Raw genomic sequence first — 26,023 nt, forward strand, 5'->3', positions numbered from 1 at the left:
AAGCGGCATCTCTGAGCTCAACCGGGCCCAGACGAGACGGGAGGGGACCAGCTGCTCTGGGCCTGACAGCACAACCCTCCCGCGTGCTCGCAGGGATCTGAGGCGGAGATAACTGTGAAAATCAAACTTCTTATGGCTCCGGAAATTAACTCATGCAGCCAGAACTGTGGGTCTGGGAGCTGCGAGCTGCGGGGGAGTGGGGATCACGGAAGGCGAAAGCCGAGGGGAACTCACACAGCCGAGTCCGTGGTGCAGGGATCCAATCTACAGGGGGGGAGCAGTGAACAGACAACAAGAGATGTTCATGTTCCAAGTACACACCTGGGCCCTGATGGAGACCCCGGGGTGACGCCCCGCCCACAGCGCCTCCCAGGGCGCCCCCAGCGGGCTCTGACGGGGAGCCCAGGCCGCCAGGGAGCCACTGCACAGCCCCGGCCATTGGTTTATTAAGAGCCTCAGATTCTCGTCAAAGGGGACCCAGAGAGAAGGGTTGTTACTCCCTTAAAAAGCCCCAAACCTGACATAATTCACCAACCCCACCTGGAAGGAAACAGGTTCCAAAGGCACTGCGGCTACTGGCCGAAGCCAAGCCAGCGGGGCAGCCTGGGGTCGCGGGGTGGGTGGGTCTTGGGAACCCCGGGCCTCCCGCGGCGGCTCCCCCCGCGGTGGGGACGGAGACCACCTACCGGCTTCTTCCCCACGATGAGCTTCTCCACCTTCTGCACCTGCGACACGTGGTCCTCGTTGGTCTTCAGCTCCCGCTTGCGGATCCGCTCGTAGATCCCAATCAGCATCTCCCGGGGGATGTCCTCCCCGTCGTCCACGCCTGGTAGGGGACAGGGGCAGGGCTCACCCCAAGGCACCGGGTTCTCAGCCAAATCCGGACAGTGGTCCCCCTGCCAGCCCCCAGCTGAACCAAAGACCTCCAGACCCCCAGCAGCTGCCCCTGCTCCGTCCACTACACGTGTTCTCGGAGCCCCCGCACCAGGGACCAGGCTGGCACTGCCCCCGGATGAGTGTGGAGGGGCCTGTGCCACCTTGCAGCCATGCCCAGGGGGCTCCTCCGCACACACAGCCCTGCTTGATCCCGGCCACCACCCTGTGGGGCGGGCACCACGGTCCCCATTGCACCGACGGGCTGGCGGGGGCCTAGGGACGGGGCTGGGGTGCGGGGAGGCTGTGCGGATAGGGCTGCCCGGCCCACATCCTCACTTTGCCCCTTGTCGGCCTGAGTCGTGGTCTCTCTGAGCTACGAGTCCTCTCCTCGGTGACACAGGCCACCAAGAGCACGGTGACTTTACAGGGACCAGGGCAGCTCACGGGGCCACCCCCACCGCCCCGACACGAGAGCTCAGGGGGTCTGAGTGGCTGCTGTCCCAGTTCTGGGACTTGAACCCGGGTCACTCTGACAACAAGCGTGCGCCCTCTCTGCTGCACGGCCCCAAAAGAGCTGTCAGGAAGTCCCAGCCCTGCTCACGACAGAGACGCGAAGCTCCCCGGCCCTCAGTCTGCAGGCTGCTGGCGGTACGTGGGGCAGTGGGACGGCTCAAGCCCTCTGGTGGGCTGTCCGGCACCACCTGCCAGTCATAAATTCAAACACCCTCGGGCTCAGTGAGTGGATCTGGGGGATCTGTCCCGTGGGGCGTGACATTCAATGCGGCGCTGCTTCCAAATTGCAGAAAACGGGAGCTAACCCATCACAGGGGACTGGCTAAGCTGTCCGCATACGAGGACTCCTGGGACAGGGGTCGCTGCATGCCCGCAGGAACGAGGAAGGCCACGGCAAGCCTTGGCAACAGCCCTTAGATTTACCGAACGCAAGAGTGAGGCGCCGAGTGGAAGAGGGTCAGACCAGCCGTGCACGTTTGTACCGGCGCCCACGAGAAGCGAGAAGCGCTGGGTGGCACAGCAGGGACTCAAAGCCGATGACTTCCAGGGATGCGAAGGGCCCTGCTGTGCACCTTTTACACTTTCTGGCTTTCTTCTAATTGGCTGTTTTTTCAGAGCAGTTTTAAGGTCATAGCAAAATTCAAAGGAGAGCACAGAGAGCTCCCATATACCCCCAGCTCCCCGACAATCAGCGCCCCGACCAGAACGGTGCCTTCGTTACAGCTGAAGAGCCCACGCAGACACGTCCCGGTCACCAGAGCCCACGGCTCACACGAGGGTTTGCTTTTGCTGGCTGTCCGCCCTATGGGTCTGGACAAATGGACGACGCCACGTGTCCGCCATCATGATACCATACGGAATTTTCCCTGCCCTAAAGACCCCTCTGTGCTTCTCCTTTCCATCCCTCCCCACCCACCACTGGCAACCGCTGGTCTCCTGACTGTCTCCACAGCTTTGCCTCCTGCAGAACGTGGCACAGCTGGAATCAGGGTGCAGGCTTTCGGATAGGCTGCTTTCACTTAGCGATGTTCCTTTAAGGTTCCCCCGTGTCTTTTCATGACTTGGTAGCTCATTTCTTTTCAGTGCTGAATAATATCCCACTGTCTGGATGGACCAAGGTTTATCCACTCATCTACGGAAGGACAGCTTGGTGGTGTCCTAGTCTTGGCGAATATGAATAGAGCTGCTATAAACATCCGTGTGCAGGTTTCTGTGTGGACATAAGTTTTCAGCTCATCTGGGTAAATTCCAAGGAGGGCAACTGCTGGGTCACGTTACTTTCTGGGTTTTGAACTATGTGGGGATAAGACCCATTCAAGATATACATTTAAAAAATCTGAAGGCAAATATCAATAAAAGCAAAATATCGCTTGCCTGGCTTCCAGGTTCCTCCCCTGACTATCCCCGTATTCCCAGAGCCCCCCCCCCCCCGCCCCCCGGCTGCTGGACCCACTGGGCACACTGAGCGATTCCAGAGAAAATGTGTGTCCGCTGCACGTTGGGGCAGGGGGGCACTCTCTAAAAAGAACAAGCTGGGACGTGTGCTCAGCGCAGAGCGCCGACCAGGCTTTGGGAGGCCAGCGTCCTGCCTCCTCTGACACACACTTGCTGTGTGACCTCGGGCAAGCCCCCTCCCTCTCTGAACCTTCTGAAGCTCAAGGAAGATGGGGCAGAGAACGCTCGAGTCCCTGGCTTGAGGAAAAGAGGTGATTGGTGGGAACAGCCCAGGCTCGCGAGAAAGAATCAGTGGCTTCCTCTCCTGGTTCTGGGGTGCTCAGCCCCCGCCCTGGGAACTGGGGTGACAAAGCCCCCCCCTCCCCCAGACTGCCGGGATGGCGGACGCACGGATGCGCATGAGCCATGAAGCCGCGGATACGAGGGCGGCCGACCGGCAGGTATGTGACCCAGCAGCCCCGTCTTCCCCCGAGCCTCTCTCCACGGGCCTCGTTTCTGGCTCAGTTCTCACACAGGAGAGGCCCCGGTTACATGGCTGAGCTGCTCAACCAGAGGCAAAAATCAGAGTCCCTCAAGCTCCCCGGGGTCGCCAACAGCACGCAGCTCACGGCCAGCTTCCCCGGCAGCTACAGAGCAGCCGCCTGCATCCGGGGCCATGGGGACGCCGTGGAGACCAGACCAGACCAGGCCCAGCGAGGAGAGGGGCTTGAGGTGACGGAGAGGAGGGGAGGGGGTGCAGCCCCCCGGACCATCGGTGTCTGCTGACCGCCCCGCTCCCTCACCTGGCCTGGCGACTTGATCTCTTATTAACGAGGTTCCTAGGAACTACGGCTGAGGCCTGCCCCTCCCTGGGGCCTGCGGAGGGCCGCATGGGGAGGGCCCTGAGCCCACCTCCCTGCGGGACCGCCTGTCAGGGCGGGGCCCACCCCCAGGGGGCGCCAGCACAGACCCTCCGCTCTGGGGGACGGGACGACGGAGCAGCTTTACAGAAATGAAGGACAAAATGAAAAATTTAAACAGCTCGAAAAGTTGGACTTGATTCAGATCAGTTGTTTCCCTTTTATAAAATTATGATGCCATTTCTAAAGGGACTTCAGTCCCTTACGGCTGTTTCCCAAGGAGAGGGACAGTCCCCCCGCCCGGGACTCCACGGACAGGAGGGACCTGCCGGCAGCAAACACGGAGACAGCCGTTCCCTTTTCCGTCCCTCTCCTGCCTGACAACACAGGAGGAAGCCTCCGTCTGGCTGCCCAGCCCCTGGGCACCTGCCCCACATGGGCCCACCTGCCAGGGAGGAGAGGGCAGTCTCGGGCCCGGGGCCCAGCCAGGAACAGCTTGGCTGGAACCCACAGCGGTTTTGCCTTTTCACGGCGCTCATTTTCATAAGTGATGCCCATGTGTGACAAATGCTACCGGCTTCCCGCTTACAGTGATGACATAAAGTCCCTTTTAAAAATACATACGTTTAAGTAAAAAGACGAAAACAAGAAGGCAAGTCTGTTCCACGAGGACCACCGAGGGAGGGGGGTGGTGGGCGATGCTGTGTGGGCAGCAGTGATGGGGGCAGGGCAGTGCCGGCCCCCGCCCGGCCCCCATCCCGTCCCACCCCCCGTGCTCGGAGGCCCCGGGGCGCCCAGCACCCAGCCTGCGGTCCATCCTCCCTCTGGCCCTGCAAGCAGGCCTGGATCCACCGTGTGCGGCCCGGCCCCGGGCGCTGAGCCGAGCTGCGCTCTCGGGCCTCTGCCCTCTGGCGCCCTGGGCCTGCCGAACCCCGCGGTCCTCTGAGACAACACGCCGCCTCCCCCCCGAGTGCCCCCGCCACAGCATTCAGCGCCCTCTGCGGGAACGTGCGCTGCGTGGGCTCCTTCGGGGAGGAACCCCCGCCCTCCCCACGTGAGGCCGCACTGCGCGCACCCCGGTCAGGTGCGTGCTGGCGGCGAGGGGGGGGGGGGGGGGGGCGTCCCGCCGGGGCCAGGGCCGCTCACCTCGGAGGTTCTTGACGAAGTCCTCCAGCTTCATCTTGCGCTCGGGCTTGACGTTGGGGCTGTACATGTCGGTGTTGAGCAGGATGATGGCGAAGGCCAGGATGAAGATGGTGTCTGGGTTCCGGAACTGCCGCACCACCCCGGGGTTGCAGATGCAGTACCGCTGGCTGGGGGCGGACGGGGGTGGTGCTTCAGCTGGGGCAGGAGGCCAGTCCGCCCCTCACCCGTGAGCGGCCCTAAACAGCTGAGGCTGGTCACTGACCTCGGAGCCTCCGTTTCTGGTACACGGGGATGTCACCTGTCTGGCAGAGCCGGCCCTGACCGTCCACTCACCCACCCCATGTGAGTTAAGTCCCACCCGCCCGTAGTTCGGCCGGCACGTGGCTGCTCGGGGCTGAGGACCACATCCCTCGGTCCCCGCGCAGCCACGTGCTAAGTTCCAGCTGATGCGATGTCGGCACCTTCGAGGCTGTGCCTTAAAGGCAGGGGGTGCCCTCCATGCTCTCTGCCTGCCTGGAACGTGGATGTGATGGGTGTTGCACCTGCCCCCAGGGACCTCAGGTGACATGAGCCCAGGCCTCCTCCACACCAGCTCAGAGGGCGGCCCACCTCCGGGGCGTTTTAGCCACGGTGGCTGCGGCGGGTGTCTTTGTTGCGGCAGCCGAACTAACAGTCTCGCTACAAACTGCCTCACAGAGTCATCTGCTCACGTCCTCACTGCCTCGAATACGCCCCACACCCCACCCCACGGTTCCCTCCACTGGCGACCTTGTGCAGGGGTAGGTGTGTGGGGCAGGGATGGAGAAGAGGAACCGGGTGGGGCACCGTGACCGAGGCCCACATCCCGCAGGCAGCAGCCATGGGAGCTTAGACGATGTGGGCTTCAATTTCGTCTTCCCTGTTAAGTGCCGCCCCCTCCAGGAAGCCCTCCTGAATGGAAGTGTCTGAACGCTCCCCTCCCAGGGCCTGGGGTTTCTCCTCCTGCGACCTTGCTCCTCTGTGAACCCACCACCCCTGCCGAGCCCAGAGGGCTGGGTCTCGCACACCCAGCGCAGGGCATGAACCCCCTACGTGGCCAGTGTGCACACCATCCCAGCATGGAAGATGGTGCAGGGACAGCCCGCCTTGACTGCAGGCTCTCTGGGGGGCCAGGTGCTGGGCGGAGTGCGCCCGCACGGCCTGAGTGGTTTAATCCTTCCACCCCCTCCAGAGTAGGTGCCTTCATCAACCCCTCTCTACTGGCAAGGACGTGAGGCACAGAGAGGTTAAGTAACCAGCGCAAGGTCACACAGCAGTGCAGGTGTCAGACCAGGCCCTCTGCGTCACTGAGGGAGCACCTGCCCCTGTGAACGAGCAGACGAGTGACGACACAGATGGACTCCCGAACCAGTGAGGACGAGGGGACCACGAAGACGCTGGAGGCCCTGGCTCCAGCACTGAGCCGCACAGCACGCGGCAGAGGAGGGGCTGCGGCCCCCCGCACCCCCGCCCCTGGAAGCTCATGGCCACCTGACCCTGAAGGGGAGTCTGCCCTTGAGCCACGGTCTTCGAGTGCGGACGCTTTCTCTACCTGACACCTGCCCCGCCCCCACCTGAAGGCCTCGATCAGCCGCTCCACCTTCTGGGCCTCCCCCTGGACCCGGATGTGCGCCTGGAACTTCCGGAGGGCCTCGTCCAGCTCCATGGCGGAGAAGTCCATCTCGTCCACCACGCAGCTGAAATGAGAGAAGAAGGCCCCGTCAGCGTCCCCTGCCCACCTTCCCGCCGGGTGCAAGGCGAGCATGGCCCGCAGAGGGCGGAGGGAGCACAAGGGGTCAGCGCCGGGAGGCCCGAGAGGGAGGGCGGCCGGAGTCGGCTCCCTCCTCCACAGGGGGAGGTGGAGGTCTCGGCACCCACTGGCCCTGCAGCCACTGCGCCCTGGGCCTGCCCCTCACGTCAATGCTTTCCCGGGCATTTCTGCGGGGCCTCTGGAGGGGCTGTGCCGCCCTCACCTGCCGATCCCGCAAGGCGGGCAGAGCTGGGGAGGCCGCAGGTCACAGGTACCTCTTATCACAGCCCCGCCCCCAGCACAGCCTGCTCCTGCCTCTGACCGTGACCCCGAATGGTAGACGGGTCTGCAACAGGCACCCTCGCGTGACCACCCCGGTGGGGCTGCAGAGACCCCGGCCGTGGGCCCCCTCCCCTGGGGCGATGCGCTGAGCGCTCAAGGCTGTTGGGGCAGGGTGAGGGCAGGGGCCCCGCAGGACAATTCGCTGACCAGCATCCGAGTAGGATGCCTGGGGCTGGGGGGGGTCTCGCTGCTTCCTGAGGCCGCTGCTATTTTCTGATCCGAGGAGAACAATGTGCGGATTTCCTACGGACGAGGAGCAGCTCGGAGGGGGCGTGGGGGAGAGCAGGGGTGGCTGCAGGGGAGGGGGCCAGACCACATGGTCTTGGGCCCCATTCATGGAGCAGCTAGCGTGCTCTCCTTGGACGGTTCCTCCCGGATTTCAAAGGGGGAGGGGGCACCAACCACACTATCAGGGCAGGGCCAGAACTATCAGAAAGGCTGGGCTGGGAGACAGCAGCCCAGGTGGGACAGACGCCACTAGCCGGCCACACGCCAGGCACCGCCAACGGCTCGCTGCCTCTCCGGTGTGTGTGTCTGCGTGTGACTGAGTGAACACTAGTGTACATATATGTGTGTGCACGTGGGATTGTATGGAGGGGCACCCAGGCCAGACCCCGCCCCCCCCCCCCCCCCCCCCGAGCCTGGGTCTGCTCACCTGTGAAACAGAGAGGCCGCAGCCCACGTCCACCTCCTCCCAGGGGCGCCCGGAGGTGGCAGGTGTACGTGGCCAGGCCGCCCTGCCGTTTTTACTGAGGGTCAGTCTTTACCCTGCTTTGATCCCGTTCCTGGCCCACCGGCTGGGTCACCCATCCCACGTGCAGTGTCTGGGTCAGCAATATGCCCACAGCAGGCCTGGAGCTGCACCCCCAGGTCCCGGCAAAGGGGAGCAGGGCCTCTGTTCCGAGCCGGCCTCCTGCTGGCCCTGGCTCGTCGTCTGCGGAAGGGGTTATGGACCCCTGACACCCCCGCGGATGAGGTGACGACACGGCCTGCACGTAGCACCTGCCCAGTGACCACAGGACCCAGGTGTGGTGGCTTTCTACTCAGGACAGTCTGGACGAGGGCCGGGGGGTGCAGGGTACGTGCGGGCAGGGCTTCTCGAAGCTGTCAGCAGTTCCCAGGGGGCTGGAAACCTGTTCTTCTGCAGGGTTCCAAGGAGCTGAGAGTCTATGGCTGCCAGCCTGGTTGGACCGTCATCCCACCTCCCGCCAGGAGAGGGAGGAGGAGGGGGGCTGAGCTCACCGGTTCCCCTCCCGCTGCCCCTGCGGGAGGTCGGCCCAGAGGCCGCTGGGCCAGGGGAAGGGGCTGGCCCTGCTGGATGGGGCCAGAGGTGCTGGCAGGGCATCTCCGTGTGTCTGGGAGCCAGAAAGACAAAGGGGAGCGGGGAGCCTGGGGTGTGCGCGCAGCGCCCCCAGCCCCACTCACTCGAGCACGTCGCGGTTGAACTGCTTCTGCCGGTTGCCCAGGAACTCCCCGATCATCTGCCGGCTCAGGCCCTTGCGCTGCAGCAGGAAGTGGGCCACCCCCACCGGCGTGTCGGGCACGAAGCCGCGCTCGATGAGGTACTGGACGCCCTTCTCGGGCTTCCTGGGGGACGAGAGATGGGCTCAGCCGGGCGCTCCCACCCCTCCAGCTCCCCCGGCCCTCATCCCCTCCTCCTCCACGGCACCCTGCCCTGCCCCACCCTGAGCCCACAACGCAGGGGAACCGGGGCGGCTTGGGCCCTGCAGGAGGGCTGGGCCAGCGCAGGAGCACGGAGGGTGCCGGGGGCTGGGGGCTGGGGGGGGGGGGGGGGGGGCACAGAAGGGCCCCACCCCTCCCGGCTCCGTGGTCCCCTCTGTGCCGAGCTTCCGGGCGGGCTGGAGGGCCCCGCCCAGCACACGCTGGCCGCCTGTGGCACATGCTCCGTGCCGTCACCGTCTGAGGACCCTGCACGCCAACTCAGTTCCCACACCACTCCCTGGGGTTGGCACGCTTGCCACCTGTGCTGCCCGACAGCCACGTGACCTTGCTGGGGACTCGACTGCCCGTGTCGTGAGACGTGTGTGTTAACACAGTCGGGCGCCTGGAACGCTGCACACGGTAGGTGAGCAACGCCTGGAACGCTGCACGCAGTAGGTGAGCACCGGGAAGGTTTAGGATAAACCTCAACTGACGGCAGGGGACGCGGAGGCGCAGCGCCGGCCCCACCTGCAGTCAGAGGCCTGGGGCGGGCCTGTGCCAGCCCCACAGGGCTGAGCGTCCACCCGGACCAGGAGCCTGGTGGCCGGGGCACCCTCGGGGGCTGAGCAGTGAGGTCCCTTCTTCCCGGCGGCCTCGGGGCCTGGTGCCGGCTCGGCTGACCTCACGGGGAGGCGGTGCTCGAAAGAGACAGGGCAGGGGGAGGCGCCACTGACCCCTCCCTCTGCACCTGTGACCCTCGGAGGACGGTGTCCTCCTCTGACGAACCCGGAGCCTCGGATGGGCTGAGGAGCTGCGGAGCCCTTGGGCATACCTGGCGCCCCACGCCTTGCCCCAGTGGTAGAGGTCAGTGTCCTGCTGGCCCCTGGGGGCACGGAGGTGAGGACCAGGATCCACCTGCCACCACCAGCCGTGTGCTGACAGCGGGTCCCGCAGATGCCGTATTTCCACACGCAGGCCAACCTCCAGCCTCAAGATGGCCCTGCTATTTTTATCCCAGGTGGCCACACACCCCAACCTTGCGCTCAGAGCTGGGCAGGGAGCGACTGCCGGCCGCCTGGGTCCTGGCACAGAAGTGGTCACCAAGTGGCCCCGTTCCCCCACATCCCCGTTCCTCCCGGCAACCCCGGGGTCTCCAACCAAGAACTGCCCCAGCCCCAGGCCTCTCCAGGCACTGGGCTACTGGTGCTGATGCTGCAACCGGGGGTGGGGTCGGGGGCGGGGCGGGTCGCGCTTCCTCACCGCCAGCTCCACAGCTGCCCCCGCAGGACCCCCGCCCATACCTGACCGCCCCCCACTTCCACGGTAGCCCACAGATGTGTTTTCTTCGGCCCACACAACGTTAACAGAAAGAATTCCAGTTGGTCGCCAATGTTTAGAAACCGGGAGCTTGGACACAGAACCCGGATTTCCGGCTTCTCTTGAGAAGACAGTGTGGCACCCCCCGGCCTGGCTCCCACGTGAAAGCGACTGGAGAGCCCCCTCTCGGGCGCCCCTGTCGCCCACCCGGGCCAGCCTGGCCCACCGAGGCCCTGACACCACGCCCGGGTCCAGCCCAGCCTCCTCCTGCCGCCCTGGGGTGGCTGCTCCCCCCTCTGCCCCGGCTGCTCCCCCCTCTGCCCCGGCTGCTCCCCCCTCTGCCCCGGCTGCTCCCCCCTCTGCCCCGGCTGCTCCCCCCTCTGCCCCGGCTGCTCCCCCCTCTGCCCCGGCTGCTCCCCCCTCTGCCCCGGCTGCTCCCCCCTCTGCCCCGGCTGCTCCCCCCTCTGCCCCGGCTGCTCCCCCCTCTGCCCCGGCTGCTCCCCCCTCTGCCCCGGCTGCTCCCCCCTCTGCCCCGGCTGCTCCTGCCTGCCTTCACAGGCCAACGTCGTGCAGCCTCACAGCTGCCAGGCCCCCCCGCAGCAGCCCACAGCGCCCTGGGACGGGCAGGCTGCGCAGGGGCCGTAGCACGCGGACTGCCCATGGCCTAAGTGCCGCGTGCCGACTCTGTGCCGGGCGGCACTCTGGATGACAGCGGCGAGCGTGGCTGGCCTCGAACGCCCGGCACGACAGCTGCCACCGCCCAGTCTGAAGGGCAAAGTGGCCGAGCGAGGGCGGGAGGGGTTCTGGCAGGGGAGGCAGAGGCCTTCTCTGAGCAGGTGACACAGTGACAAGCGTGCTCAAGGAGCTTTTCGGAGGAGGCAATGGCGAATGCAAAGGCCCTGAGGTGGAAGCGGGTTTTGTAGGGTCGAGGCCATGAGGCTGCTCCAGGGCTCATAGTAGGGGCCCCGGGGGAGGGGCAGCGGGGTGGACAGGCCGCAGGGGCATCTGGCTCTGCCCTGAGTGGGATGAGAAGCCCGGCATGCTCTGCACAGCGCAGTGGAGGGACCTGGGTCCCCGTTTAAGAAGCCGCCTCTGGCTGTTCTACGGGAGCCCACCAGGAGACCCTCGCAGGCCCCCCAGCGCTGGTGCAGGAGTGGGGGAGGAGGGCCTGGCTCAGGACACCGCCTGGGGGCAGCGATCGCAACATATGCTAGTGACCCCGCGTGTGAGCCCGAGGGCTCCAGCCCTCAGCCCGGGGCGGACGGGGCAGGAGCCGCATCCAGCTGGCACCCTTCACAGGATGCTGCAGGAGAGGAACGTGGACTGCCCAGGCCACGACCAGAGAGCCGGGGCTCCCAGCAAACTGAGAGGAACGGTGCTGCGGCCGGAGGTGCAGGCGGGGGCTCGGGCGGGGGCTCCAGGCTCGGGATGCGCGCGGCCGGCAAGGGGAGTGATCTCCCCGACCGTGGAGAGCCAGCACTGATACGAGTCCCTGGCCCGCAGGATCTTGCTGGCCCCCAGCTGCCCCGCGTGTACTCCGGGGGCCCTGCTGGGCAGAGGTCCTGGGTCCACTGGCCCCTCACAGGGCTCCGTGCTGACCGGAGCAGCCCAGGTGTCCTGAGTGGGTAGGTCACACACTCGGCCTGCGGCTCACCCACAGCCCTGCCCGCCCCCCCCCTGGGGCAGTGAGGGGCACTGGACGGGCTCGGGCCGAGGCAGGAGAGTGGAAGGCACGTCCTGTGGGGCTTTGAGATCCCCCAGAGCACGCAGGGGACCCCATGGAAAGGATCCTCTGCCCGCCTTGTCCCTGAGAGACTTGACGAGCGCAGCAGGCCCGGCCAACACGCAGCGGACGCGGCCGGGACAGAGCAGTTCACCCGGCTGTGACAGAGCCCACCCGACCGGGCAAAGGGGCCCGCCGCCACCCCCAGCTCTGGCTCCCCCTTCCCTGCCTGCGAGCCTGAACGCGGCTCCAGGCCCTCGGGACTGAAGAGGCGCAGCCTGGGGCCCTGCTGCCTGTGCACCCTCAGGGGCCAGCGGGGGCCCGGCCCACATAGCGCACGTCTGGCCAGAGAAACAGAACGTGCTGTGTCCTCCGGGGCTGGGGCCGACGTGGCTCTGGGAGGGGCTGCTTTGGCCCGTGTTCCCAGGACACTGCTCTAGAACCTTCAGGGCCTCCCAAGCCTGCAGGACAAGTTCCGGCCCCTCGCCCCTCATCCACTTCTCCATTCACTCCAGGCATCCATCCAGCGCCTGCTCTGGGTGGGTGCGGCACCAGCACACCTGTGGTCCAGACAAAGTCCCTGCCCTCGAACACACATCCTCGCTGGAGCGCGATGAACTCCCAGGAGAGACACTCCCAGGCGTGGCTCAGACCCCAGCTCCGCTCCCTGGCTGGGTGACCTAGGGCAAGTCACTCACCCTCTCTGTGCCTCAGTCTCCCCACCTGCGTAGTGGGGAGTGACAGTGCACACAGCAGAGTCACTGTGAAGATCAAATGAGTCAATGCCTCTAAGCCCTTGGAAGACACGCTGGTTTCATGGCTGTTTAAGAAAAGGGCCAGCACTAGGCAGAGCTAAACCAAGGGGAAGCCGTAGTGACCACAGAAGGCCTGGACTTCAGCTGGATGGGGTGAGAAGGGACGGTCTAGAAAGGCCTCCTTGGGAAGGTGGCATTGAACCTGGAGCCAGGAAGAAGGTCCCTGGGAGCAGGAACGACCAACGCAAAAGCCTTACTGGACACGTAACAGAACGGGGCACGCCAAGGGGGGAAAGTGGTGCGGGGGTGGTGGTGGGATGAACTGGGAGAGTGGGATTGACATGTATACACTAATACGTATAAAATGGATAACTAACAAGAACCTGCTGTATAAAAAAATAAACAAAATTCAAAAAAAAAACCAAACGGGGCCCAGAAAGGCCGAGTAGCTGTGCACCAGGCTGTCCAGCGAGGGAGAGCCAGGTTCTTACCCCTTTGCCCGTAGAAGCCCGTAAAGTTCCACTCTATGCTCCCAGCCCACCAGGGCTGCAAATCTGCTCTGCCCACCTCTGCGCAGCCAGCTCTCCCCATCTCTCCGGGTTCCCTCGACGACTCCTTCTCTAGCTTTCTGATCTCCACCCTCCAGAACCAGCATCCACGAGGTGCGGAGGCGACATTTTCACCATCTACACCTGACGCGCTTCTGCATCCCGGGCGCCCGGGCCTCTGCCCCCCACCCCCGCTGCCCGTCTGCTGGGCCTGCGAGCAGCCTCTGCTGTCCCCAGGTCCAGCTTTTCTCGTCAACTGTGCCAGGTGAGCACGTGCAGACCACAGTGGTGCCGCCAGCCTCGCATCTCTGTCCTCGAGCCTGAGCCCGGGGCTCTCGGGAGGCGGTTACTACGAGGCCGGTCTCTGCACCTAAGGACCACCCACCTGCCGGAACCCCTCTCCTCCCAGCAGGGTCTGCAGGGGCCACAACGGCTCCTCCTGCCGCTTTCACTTGCTGCAGCAGCTGAAGAGACGTGGACGTGGGCGTCTGCCCGGCACCCTGTCGGCCTCAGGATTTCCCACACCCCCCTCGAGCTCCGCCCCCTGACCCCATGGGCTGCCTGGGCTGGCCGGTCAGAGTGCTGCACCCCGCTGACGACAGCGAGTGGTTCAGACGGCGCCGGCGGGAGCCTCTCTTCCTGCAGGGCTGCCGTGAGGCTGGACCACGAGCCCGGACTGCTGGCTGCCCTCCTGCCCTGAGGGCGCGATGGTGGGGCACGGCCAAGAGATGCCCAGTGGCTTTTCAGGTCCACGAACCAGTAAGGCCTCTCTGCTTGAACCAGTTTGATCGGATGCCCATCATTTCCAATGAAGAAGGGCCTGATGCACACAGAGACCAACATGGGGTCTGCACAGACACCGGCAGGGCCCGAGGATGTCCCAAGGTCGGAGGCCGAGCCATCCCCGTGCTGTTCTCACTGGCCGCAGGGGCGAGGGATGGACTCACCAAGTTCAGCACCCAGGGGCCCTGCAAGCCTGGAGGTGCCCTTCAACTCTGGAATCTAGGCTCGAACCCCTCCAATATCCTGCAGAGAAGCGGCCACCTCCCATCGGCTCGCACACCTCCACGGCCAGCAAGCTCATCACCTCCCCAGACTGCCTATTTTATCCAGCTCTGATTTTCACAAAGTTCTTTCTGATACTAGAAACCCAAGCTGAACGTGGCTGCCGGGGTCTTTTTTGCACTTATCCCAGAGACAAGGTGGAAGAATTACCCTCTGGCCCTTGTGCACTGTCGGTGGGAACATAAACTGGTGCAGCCACTGTGGAAAACAGTATGTAAGTTCCTTAAAAAACTAAAAATAGAGCTACTATATGATCCAGCAATCCCACTCCTGGGAATATATCCAGACGAAACTGTAATTCGAAAAGATACATGCACCCCTATGTTTGTAGCAGCACTATTTACAATAGCCAACACGTGGAAACAACCTAAATGTCCATCGACAGAGGAGTGGATAAAGAAGATGTGGTACCTATATATACAATGGGATGTTAGCCATAAAAAAGAATGAAACATTGCCATTTTCAGGCCTAGAAGTGATCATACTTAGTGAAGTAAGTCAGACAGAGAAAGAAAAATAGCACATGATCTCACTTATACGTGGAACCTAGGGAGTTCCCCCGCTGGTCCAGTGGTTAGGACTCTGCGCTTCCACTGCAGGGGGGCCCGTGTTCGATCCCTGGTCGGGGAACTTAAGATCCTGCAAGCCGTGTGGCGTGGCCAAAAATAAATAAATAAGTGGAACCTAAAACATCATACAAATGAATCTATATACAGAACAGAAACAAACTCACAGACGTGTGGTAGAAAACAAACTTATGGTTAATGGGGGGGGGGGAGGGGGGGGAGGGAGGGACAAATTAGGAGTATAGGATTAGTGGATACTGGGAGTTCCCTGGCAGTCTAGTGGTTAGGACTCAGCTCTTTCACTGCCATGGCCCCAGGTTCAACCCCCGGTCGGGGGACTAAGATCCCGCAAGCCGTGCAATGAGGCAAAAAAAAAAGAAAAGAAAAGGATTAATGGATACAAACTGCTATCCATAAAACAGATAAGTAACAAGGATTTACTGTAAAGCCCAGGGAATTATATTCAATATCTTGTAATAGCCTATAATGGAATATAATCTAAAAAAAAAAAAACCCAACTAAATCACTTGGCTGTATACCAACACAATATTATAAATCACCCATACTCAGTTTAGAAAAAAGAGAAGGAACTGGCATGGCTGGAACACCCGTGGGGCCTGCCCCGCGCTGCCTTCCTCCCTGAGGCCCTTGGCACCAGCCAGCCCAGACCCGGGACAGCGCTCTGAGGGTGGCGCGGGCCGGAGGAGTGGCTCATGTCAAGGGGAACAGGACCCTGATCTGCAAAGACCCAACTCAAAGTGCTCCTAAGAGAGCCACAGTCACTTAAACCGTCAGCACGTCCAGCACCAGCAGACGGCCCGGCACAGCCAGCACTTCTGGTTCTGCAGCCTCGAGCCAGCGCCTGGGGTCCCGCGGCCCGGCTGCCAGCAGCCACGCCTCCCAGGCCACCGTGAGGATTCGGCGAGATGCCGCACACGAAGTGCTCGGCACCAGCTGCCAACTTAACATGCAACCACGCAGGCTGGCTGTCACCACTGTCCTCTTCACTGGTCACAACAGACGTAACGCCCAAGGCGCACGGAATCGGGAGCCCAACCCGAGCTTTGCCGCTTACTGGGAGGCGGGCCGAGCCCCGAGCCCCGCGGACGTTGGAAGGGTGGCACCTCGGAGCACCCCAGCCTCGCGGCAGGGCTCTCTGCAGCAGCTCCAGCGGGCAGTGGACAGAGGGCAGGAGGAGAGGCAGGCGGCGGCCCGGCGCTGGGCGGAGAAGACCTGCCTCCAAACCAAACGCAGGCCCTGGGCGGGGAGGGACCTCGGAGGCCAGGTGAGCAGCTCCCTGCCCGTCGGGAGTCCCGGCACACCAAGTAGTCTCCGAGGCCCGGCTTATGTGCTCCTTGGACAAGAGGCCCTCACTCCCTTCCGAGGGCACCATTTCATCAGGGGCGGCTCTGGGGATGAGGACACTCGTCCAGAGTGGGGAGAGGGCTGGCCTGGCCCACGGTCACCTGGGCCCGCGCCCGAGGGCGAGAGGGAGGGGCGTGAAGGAGGTCCCGCTGGGTGCCCCTCCGGGCTTTGGGGTGCGGACCCCAGCTCTCACCGCTGTGGCGGCGCCCCCTGTACTCTCAGCGCACACGCGAGGCCCAGCGAGTGGGCCGGGCCGCGGAGGCCGCGCTCCAGGCCGCAGTCCCTGCACCGGGCTTTACGAGGCTGTGCTCGGGGGCCAGGCGGCGGAGGCGTGAATCCCAGTCCGGCCATCCACCGGCCGTGGGGCCTCGGGCAAGCTACCTCTCGGCACCTCAGCTCACCCAAACTGTAAAGCGGGCTAGTGACGGTCCCCTCCCTACGGTCTGCCGTGAGCACGGTGGGCTCATACGACAGCACCGGGCACACGTCAGTGCACGTGGGCATCAGCCACTCCCGTGCTCCATGCTGCTCTGCCCGCTAAGCCACCTCCTGGGTCCTCTAAGGCCCGAGCCCCAGGCCCCCCGCAATGGCTCTGGACGCAGGAGCCCCGCGGAGCACAACCGCTGCCATCCGCGGCACCCTGGCCAGCGGCTCCCGGTTTCACGGTCTCTAACCCTCACCAGGCCCTGGGCGGGCAGGAACCTCACGGCCAGTTTCTGGGCGCAGCCAGCAAGGCTCAGAGTGCAGGGCGGTGCCGAGTCCCTGCAGCGGATACGCTGAACCGGGGCCGAAACCCTCCTGCCTCGGCTCCCGGCCCCGGCCCGGTGCCCAGCGCTGCGAGCCGGAAGTGCAGTCCTGGAGCCCGGGAGGCGCATCTGGATGCCAGGCAGACGGCGGCAGCCTCCTCTGTGGCCCCGGGGACAGCCCCTCCCCACCAACCTGCTTCACCTTCTCGGGTTTCATTTGTTTTCCCTCTCTCCTCCCCAGCTGGCTATTCACCCACTTTGGATCCAGCGTTCAGGCCCTTCACGTACCCCCTGGAGGGGGCGGGTGTCCGTGCTGGAAAGCTCCCTCCTGGGAGTGGGTGGGACTTAAGAACTGTTGGAAAGGCAGCCTGGGTGTGGGCCTGGGGAGGGAGGGAAATGGTGGGGGGAGAGGAGAGCCACGGGGAGAGCATGGGGAGCAGACGCGGGCAGTGGACACGTGGGGGTGCGAGGAGGGTGCCAGGAGGGAAAGGACAGAGGCGCTGAGGTCGGGCCTCCCAGGCAGGGGCCCCGGCCTCGGGCAGCAGGCTGCTCAGTGCCCATCCTCGTCCAGCGGCTCCAGGGCCCGCTCAGGGACACCCGGCTCCCAGCTTTGCTCGCCCCGCACAGGGCCTGGCCCTCTATCTACTCGGGTCGGACCACCAGCCCTTCCCGGGCCTGGCGAGACTCGGGAGATGGCCGGTGGCCACAGCGCTGTGGCTGCGCCTTCAATCCTCCGAACAACCCCCGAGGTGGACAACCAAGGCCGAGGAGGAGGAGGAGGAGGAGGAGGAGGAGGAGGAGGAGACTGAGGAGGGCCGGAGCTTGTCGCCGCACGACCTCCCAACACCTGCCCCGCACGCCGCTCGGAGGAGCCAGCCTGCCACCTGCCCCTCTCGGCGTGCGAGACCCGCGTCATCCAACGGCGGGCTCTGCAGCCGGGGGACCATCCTGGACCCGCACTGCCAGGGATGCAGCCGCCAAGCACGTGTGGCCGGCGACCACCTGCACTGCGGCTTGCCACCGGGGGAGCTGGACGGACTGTAGTTACCTTCAACCTGAACTTAAACACCGCCTGTGGCTGGACCTCACCTCTGTCCCTCAACTTGTAGAGGGGCGAGGTCCCCCAAGCTCAAGGGGCTCCAGTGCAAAGTCCACCAGGAGTTTTCATGGTCTTAACGAGCTGACTCTGCAATCCATGTGGAAGAGTAACTACCAACAAGAGCCAAGACCACTTTTTAAAAGAACAAAAGAGTGGTTTCTGTCCTAATAAAAAAACACGTAAAACTGAAAGTCTGATGTTGGCAAAGGAACACACAGAGCCTCTACCCACTAGCGTGGAGCGTCACAAGGGTCTTTATTCTGTTCAGGGCTGAGTCCAGGCCCCCTGCACAGGGCTTGGCATGCAGCAGGTGTTCAATAAATACTTGCCAAGTGAACGAAAGGATCCAAGCACAGGCTCTGTTCACGTAGGAATGAGATGGGATTTCAAGTCAACAGAGAAAGGACAGACTACTCAATACACCGTCTGCAGACAACCAGCTAATTTACAAAGAACTATAAAAACTACACCCCTGGGGCTTCCCTGGTGGCGCAGTGGTTGAGAATCCACCTGCCAATGCAGGGGACACGGGTTCGAGCCCTGGTCTGGGAGGATCCCACATGCCACGGAGCAACTGGGCCCGTGCGCCACAACTACTGAGCCTGCGCGTCTGGAGCCTGGGCTCCGCAACAAGAGAGGCCGCGATAGTGAGAGACCCGCGCACCGCGATGAGGAGTGGCCCCCGCTCGCCACGACTAGAGAAAGCCCTCGCACAGAAACGAAGACCCAACACAGCCAAAAATAAATAAATAAATAAATAAATTTTAAAAAAAAACAAAAAACAAAAACTACACCCCTCACCTTGTACCATTCTCCAAACCAAAGGCCAGGTTAAAGTCCTAAAGGATATAAAACAAAACTAAGAAAGTCCTGAAGAAAATATTTTAAAACTATATTATGACCTGGGGCAGAGCCTTTTAAAATAAAATATGAAAAAAAAAGTAATAAACAAAAAGAACACTGATGAATTGACTACATATATACAAATACTGAATCATTATGTTGTATGCCTGAAACTGTTACATGTCAATTCCACCTCGATAAAAAAATGCAAAAATTAGTAACTTCTGTTAGACCAACAAAGCATACACGAAGTTAAAAGATAGATAATTAAAAACCACTGAACTGTACACTTTATAAGGGTGAATTTTTATGGTCTGTGAATTCTATTTCAGAAGTTTTTAAAAAAAAAAAAAAAGGCCAGTGACAGACAGGAAGAAAATATTTGTAATTACAAAGGATTAGTATCTATAATATATAAAGAACCACTAGTAAATCAAAATGAGAAAAAACAGAAAAATGGGCAAAAAATAGGAACAGGCATTTTGTAGGAGAAAAAACCCAAATGGCCGAAAGACACACATATGGACGCTGCATCTTAGAAGCAGGCAGGGAAATCCAAGTTGAAACAATAGACACACTGTTTCTATGCTTTGATCGGGGTGGGAGACAAGGCGGAGTGCTGTCCAGCGTGTGGGGAAACGGGCCCTCCAGGTCCAGCTGCAGGCTCTACTTCGATGGACAACATGCCCACGTGAGCCCCAAACACCGCCCCCTCCAGCTATCCCCTTCCCCAGAGACTCGGGAGCGTGTGGGAGGGGCAGGCCCACGGTCACTGTCACGTGGCTGGTGACTGTGAAAACATGGGAGCGAGTGGCCAGACCACCCTGGACAGCCGCACGTGGACCCCACGTAGCAGCACAGAGACCAGGTGGCGCGCGGCACCAATGGGAACGGCCTCCAACAGCAGAGCGCGTGGCAGCGTCACAGGGGGGACAGTGGGTGTGGCCTGGGCCCAGGTCACGTCAACAGGGGCCACGGGGACAGCAGGGAGGCTCGGGCCCAGCTCGCCGCACGTCTGGCGCTGCTGAGCAACCTATACATCTGCTCATCTCCAACTCACACTCTGCGAGCTGGACACCATTGGGCTCGGTGCCACCATGCAGATGAAGCCGCCGTGGCAGAGACCGAGCTGCCCAGGGACACACAGGCAGGAAGGGCAAGGACCGGGGTCCGCACCCAGGCGGCCTGGCCTGGAGCTGCGCTGGACCACACGTGCACAGAGACCCGAGCTGGAAGGCTTTCACCTTCTACGCTGAGTGGAGAGTGTACTCACGCGTTTCAGGTGTAATTAAAGACTAACAGAGCCAGAAAGAATCTACAGAGGCCAAGGCTGCTGGGGGGAGGGATGCAGCTTTTTCTGGCCTCCACCCGTCCACCCAGCTGGGACTCCCACGTCAGGACACAACGTCTGCCAGGGACGAGGGAACCTTGGGCACTGGGGGAGCCCCCAGGTCATCCCAGCCTCCCCCAAGAGGGTCCGAGACGATCCGGGAGCTGGCTGTGCCTGGAAGCAGGTGGGGGCAGGCTTTCGGGACAGACCTCAGGATGGGCTTGGCAGCTCATGACCTCCCCGTTCAGCGCGCTGTTCTGGCCACGGACTGCGTGGCAGTGGGACTGGTCCTCACATGCAGATGGAGTCTCAGGAGAGCACCCCTGGCAGATGTGACGGGTCCGAGACTCTTAGTCCTCAGCTGATCGAGGACCAATGACCCCCAGCCCCTGGCGGCTCCTGTGGGACTGCACAGTTCCCCCACACGTGCCCTTCGGGACAGGTCTCTCTGAGTCCCCCCGCCGGCGTTGCCAGCTGCACCAGGGATGGCTCAGAAGTGCCCCCAAGACTCTCCACCCCCGTATAGCAGAGGAAGCGGGGAGCAGGGAAGCACGGAGGACAGCTGTCAGCAGCCACCAAGCAGGCTGGCCACATCCCCGCCACGCCCCCCTCCCTGGAGGAGCCAGCGCCAGGCCGGCGTCTGCTGACCCCAAATCCAGAGGCCCTGTGGATGGAAGTGAGGAGAAATCCGAGGTTTAACAGCCAGAGCCGCCAGCGGCCCCTCCGAGGGAATGCTCAGCCCGCCTGCCCTTCCACTTGCTATTTTCAGCCGTGCTAAGAATAGTGAGCTTTAAATACCAGCCGCCTGCCCCAGACCTGCTCTCAAGGCGGCCCCCACGGCGCCTTGCCAGAACGCGGCGTGGCGGCCACGCCACGGACCCAACGTACAGTCTCCCAGAGGGCGTAGGGCCTACCAGTGCCCTGTTCCCGGGTGTGGGCCCGAGTCCAGGCTGCACGGACACGGGCACGGACCTGCACCCGGCCCGCCCCCTGCTCAGACCCCCGTGCCCGCACCACCCAGGGCCGGACGCTGGGGCGGGTGCGGCGCAGCAGGCGCCACTCCACGCGCCCCCCCCCCCCCCACCCCCGAGCCCCACCCCGGAGCCGCCCCTCATCCCGCCCGGGCCGCCAGCGGCCGGGGACTCACTTGTTGAAGAGGTTGAGGCCGATGCGGTAGTGCCGCCGGCGGATGACGTCGTTGCTGAAGGTGGGCGAGTCCCAGCTGTTGCGGGTCTCCTTGTGGTAGGTCTGCTTGCTCAGCGTCTGCTCGCGCAGGCTGTCGCGGGACGAAGACTCGGAGCTGCAGTTGATGGTGTCGTTGGAGTTGGACGTGCTGTTCAGGCTGTCGTTGTCCCCATCCGAGTAGTCCGACTCGGACTTGCTCTGCCTGTTGGCCGAGCCATTGATGGCCAGGTGGCCGTCCAGGGGCCTGGGCGCCCGGGCCCGCGGCTCCGGCTCCTCCCGGGGGAGGCCCCTGGGGGGCCCGTGGGGGCCATGCTTGGGGCTGCCCTGCGGCCCGCCCAGGCCGCGCTCGTAGGCGCTCTGCCTCTTCAGCGAGCTGCGGTCCGAGCGGTCGCTGAGGTCCACGGAGCTGTCGCTGGGCGGCTCGATGGTGAGCAGCGGGAGGTGCTCCCCGCGCAGCCGCGGCTCCTGCGGCTCCAGCGAGGGCGTGCTCCGGCAGCTGGTGTCCGTGTCCCCCTTGTCGTCCTTGTGGGCCAGGGCCCAGTAGTCCTGGGCAGCACCCCCGGGCCGCAGCCGCAGGTCCGACTCGGCGCTGGACGGCCGGCGGCCCGCCTGCCTCGGGGGCAGGGGTGGCGACAGCTCCTCCTCGTCGATGTACAGGGTGACGTCGCTGTACGAGGCGGTCATCTCGTCCAGCTGGCGGTGCTCGGCGCCGTGCAGGGCCGGCGAGGGCTCGGCGTCCCGGGTCCGCCCCGCGTCGGGCGCGGGTGCCCCCTCGGCGTGCAGGCTGCGGCAGTTGAGCGCGTCGTCAATGGACTCGGCCAGCGACTTCACCTGCCGTGAGAAGGCGTCCTCCAGCTCCGTGATGGCATCCGCGAGGTCGCCGGCCGGGGCAGGGGCCTGGAGGGCAGGCGGCGGGCCCAGGTCTCCGCACTCAGCCGGCACCAGGGCCTGCAGCGGGGCACCCTTGTCGGTCACTGAGACCTGCTTGCCCTCGAAGTAGGAGCTGCGCACCTTCTCGGGCCCCTCGAAGGAGAACTGCATCCTCATGTTGGACAGCACGATGCGGCGCGACATGCGGTTCTCGGACATGGAGCTGCGCAGCCGCTCAAAGTTCTTGTTCATCTGGTACTGGCGGAAGGCTGTCTGGATGGTGCGGGCCGCATGGCGGGTCACGAGGCGGCCCCCATACTTCCGTTCTAGCATCTCCACCTGCGGGGGAAGGAGAGGAGCGTGAGGACGGCCCAGGAGGCCCAGCGCGTCCCAGGGGTCAGACCCAGTTAAAGCAAGTGTTCCCTGCAGGACTTCTCAGAACCTTTAAAGGGTGGGGGTTTCCCAGAGTTCTCTGGCCGCAGCAGCCTTTGGCCCTGGTGTACCTGGGGCATGCAGTTGAATGAGACTTGGAGGTGGTGGAAGAGGTGCAGGCAGCCCCTCCAGAGACCGGAAGCCCGCGGCAGGTGCAGGTTAAGAGATGGGCCCGAGGAGCTTCGCTGGTGGTCCAGTGGTTAAGAATCCGCCTCCCAACGCAGGGGACGCGGGTTCGATCCCTGGTCAGGGAACTAAGATCCCACATGCCGCAGGGCAACGAAGCCCACGTGCCGCAACAACTGAGCCCGCACGCCACAACTACAGAGAAGCCCGCGCCCGAGCAGGCCCTGGGCGCCGAGCACTGGCCGCAGGCCTCCAGCCTCGCTTCCGCCTGCGGCACTGCCCGAGGGCCTGGGCCTAGTCCTAGTCCTGGCCCTTCCCTTTGGCAGTGGAGTGACTCTGAGAAGCCTTGGACCCTGCGGTTGCTGAGTCCCATCAGACGGACCTCGCAGGGCAGCGGTGGGCACAGGTGAGACAGGCCCTCGGCACATGCCAGCACGGGGCTGAGGAGATGCAGGACCCTCGGCTGCACTCCTGGGAAGTGTAGACAGTTTGTGGGGGCCCCAAGTCCCCTCCCTGACAGATGGGGAAACTGAGGCCCAGAGAAGAGGCCCAGCACACCCCTGGAGGCCTCCAGACCCAGAGCAGGCTCTGTGAGCCTGGCGATTGGGCCGGGCTGCAGGCAGGCAGGGGCGCTGGGACTCCCGTGTGCCACGTGGGCCTGTGAAGTCCTAGGCTCACGCCGGCCGAGGACTAAGGACAGCCCCCGAGGGCCGCTCCCCGTGCCTGCTTCCCGAGTGAGGCCAGAGCCCGCGCTTCGGAACCCAGGAAAGCCCAGGATAAGGAGCTGGCTGGTCGGCCAAGCCGAGCCCTTGGGTGCCGGACAGAGTGGCCCCTGATGTGGGTGGGAAGGCCTCGGGTCCCTGGGAATGAGGCGTGCTCACATCCCGCGGGGGCAGAGCACCGCTGTCTGCTCCATGCAGGCGCCACGCCCACGCCGGTGGCAGGGGGACAAGGTCCCCACCCTCGAGAGGCCAAGTCTGTCCAGGACAGAGGCACACGCCTCACTGAGCAAACCCCAGGCCGTGGCTGAGTGGGGCAGAGGCTGCTCAGAGCCGCCTGAGGGTGGGCGGGAAGGGGGAGGGGGGCTCCCAGCCTCACTCAGGACTCAGGGTGGGTCCTGGTCTCCCTGAGGGATGCCAGCTCCCCCCAGACACAGACGTGCAGCTCTCCGGGGCCCACAGGAGGGGGAGCGGCAGGCGGGGCCGAGCGGCCCCTCGCACGAGAGGAGTTGGGGGGCGGGGTGAGGATGAAAATGACTTTTCAAAGCCCGGACCTGGAGTCAGCCAGGGCGGGTCTGTTTTTCCTCTCGCCCTGAAGTTACTGAACGGCATCCAAAGCGATGACCTCACTTCCGCATCTGTGAGCAGCGTCTGTTTTCTGGGTTTGGAGTGGAGCTCTGAAAGCCCACGGCGCCGACAAAGGGCCCACGGCTGAGCTCTGGGAAGCCCTCTCCTCTCTGCCCTCCAAGGCCTGGGTTCCGGGCCCCTCGGGTGGGAAGGAGGAGGGGCACCGCACAGGTCAGAGTGCGCTTCACGGTCCCTTCTCTCTTTCTGACTCTGGATCTCGCGAACCCTGGAGCGACACTCCTGGCCTGAGACCGTCCCCCAAATCTGGGTGGGGACAGGAGAGACTTCGGGAAGGCAGACGTGGGCTCTGTGCTGCGTCGTCAAAGCCCCCTCAGCCCCTCCTACCGGCCTCCCCCGGGGGACACACAGACCCAGGCCCGCTCTTACTCAGCTCCCGGGCCCACCGTGGTCATTCATTCTTCCTTCCGGGCCAGAACCGACCCAAGGCCCAAGCTGAACGCTAACTGGGGGTGCAGGGCAGGGACCCCAACCCGTCTGTGCTCGCCTGCTGGGCACCACCCTCACCTGACACAGCGTCTGGTCTGCAGAGGGACCCCAGGAGCCCCCCGCCCCCTGCAGAGGGGGACAGAGGCTCTGACAAGTGACGGGACGAGGAGCTGAGAGGCTCACCCTCCCACAAAGCAGAACTGCCACCCTTGCCAACTCAGGCCTCCCGCTCAGACAGGAAACTGCCAGGAGGTGCGGAGGCTGAGGGCCAGCGGACACTGCATGACCTTGCACTGGGCTCCTTCCACTAAAATGGGGCTTTGCGCCACCCAGACTCTACCCTCTCATGGAACCGGGCACCCTACCTTGATTTGGAAATTCCCGTGTAATCTGTCCTGTTCCTCCTATTTTCACCTTGACTGCCAGGAGGCTCAGCAGAGAGTCGAATGCTCGGTGGCCCTCAGCATCACCTCCCCACCCCTCCCCTCTTCCCGGCCATCCTTTCTGCCAAGTGGTTCTGCCTCTGGCCTTCGTGCCTGCTGTTACCTCTTCCTGGAAGACCCCGTCCTCAAACACCCAGCTCTGATACCACCTCGGAGAGGTCCCCCGCACCTCATCCAAGCTGTCTCCTCCCACAGGTGCTCGGCTTCTCTCCCCTCTTTCTTCATCCCCGGAGTTTGTATCACGCTCTGGAATTAACCTGTGTCTTAACTGTTAACCTGTCTCTGGACCACAGCGTCTGCTTGAGGGCTGGGGCCGCACCCTGCCCCCTGGTGACTCCCTGGCGCCCAGCACGGGGTCTGGCACACGGTGGGCATCGGGCTAATGTGCGAGGGATGAAAATGAACAGCTGTGGCCACATCAAGGCTGCAGGAAGCATATGATTACCTCCACAGGCCTCTCTGAAGTTTTAACCTTTCCCACTTCTATTTTAATGGTCCTGCTGCAGACGTTTGTTACTATAAACTGTTTTTGATCCACTTTGGATACGGGTGAAACTGATAAATGGAACAGAGGCCCCTGCCGTGGGCCTGGCCACGAGGCCAAGCGCCACGAGGCCAGGGGTCTGTATGCTCCCAAATATTTGCCTGACGGGGATCATCTGCTTCAGGCTCTGGCCACTTGCGGGCCCCACCCCCCTCATCAGTCCCAACTCACAGGCAGACAGATACAGACCAGGGCAGGTAGGCAGGGCTGTCCAAGGTCACAGGGCAGCACCAAGAACAGGGAGAGGGGGCCAGTAGGGACTGTGTCGGCGGAAGACCCGCCCGGGGCAGTACCCACACCGCACCGCTCCCCGCAGAAGTCTGGGGCTACACCAGGCCCAGACCTCTGCTCTGTAAGAGACAAACAGTTAGACTGGGGAGCAAACAGAGGGTCCAGGCCAGGGTAGGCGTGGGAGGTGAGCGGGCAAGGCGACTTCTGCAGCCTGGTGTCTGAGGGGCTGCCGGGCAGGTCCTGCAGCCAGGCCAGGGCAGAGGCAGCCGCCCGGGCTCACAAGGAGACTGCCCACAGCTCAGGGCACAGGAGCTGGGGAGAGCGACAGGCAGGCCGGCCCCGCTGCTTCTGGCAGCCTGGGGGTGCTCCTGAAGCCTGGGGCTTTCTGCCAGAGCTTCGCACAGGAATTCTGAGTAAAGTGCCTACTACGTGCCTGCACTC

At 63.4% G+C, this 26,023-nt stretch overlaps 1 protein-coding gene across 6 annotated transcripts in view; it reads right to left on the bottom strand.

Moving 5' to 3' along the window:
* IQSEC1 (IQ motif and Sec7 domain ArfGEF 1) overlaps positions 1–26,023 on the bottom strand; it is a 113,571-nt gene that overhangs the window by 14,987 nt on the left and 72,561 nt on the right. For all 6 annotated transcript variants that reach the window (XM_068557293.1, XM_068557298.1, XM_068557295.1 and 3 more), the window contains 6 exons: positions 21,106–22,352; positions 8,365–8,526; positions 6,422–6,544; positions 4,830–4,996; positions 687–826; positions 235–264 (listed from right to left, as the gene is read on the bottom strand). In XM_068557293.1, coding sequence (XP_068413394.1) covers positions 235–264; positions 687–826; positions 4,830–4,996; positions 6,422–6,544; positions 8,365–8,526; positions 21,106–22,352 — 1,869 coding nt within the window. The remainder of the gene's footprint in view (positions 1–234; positions 265–686; positions 827–4,829; positions 4,997–6,421; positions 6,545–8,364; positions 8,527–21,105; positions 22,353–26,023) is intronic.

Source organism: Eschrichtius robustus, chromosome 12 (genome assembly GCF_028021215.1).
Source record: "Eschrichtius robustus isolate mEscRob2 chromosome 12, mEscRob2.pri, whole genome shotgun sequence".
Taxonomy (NCBI): Eukaryota; Metazoa; Chordata; class Mammalia; order Artiodactyla; family Eschrichtiidae; genus Eschrichtius; species Eschrichtius robustus.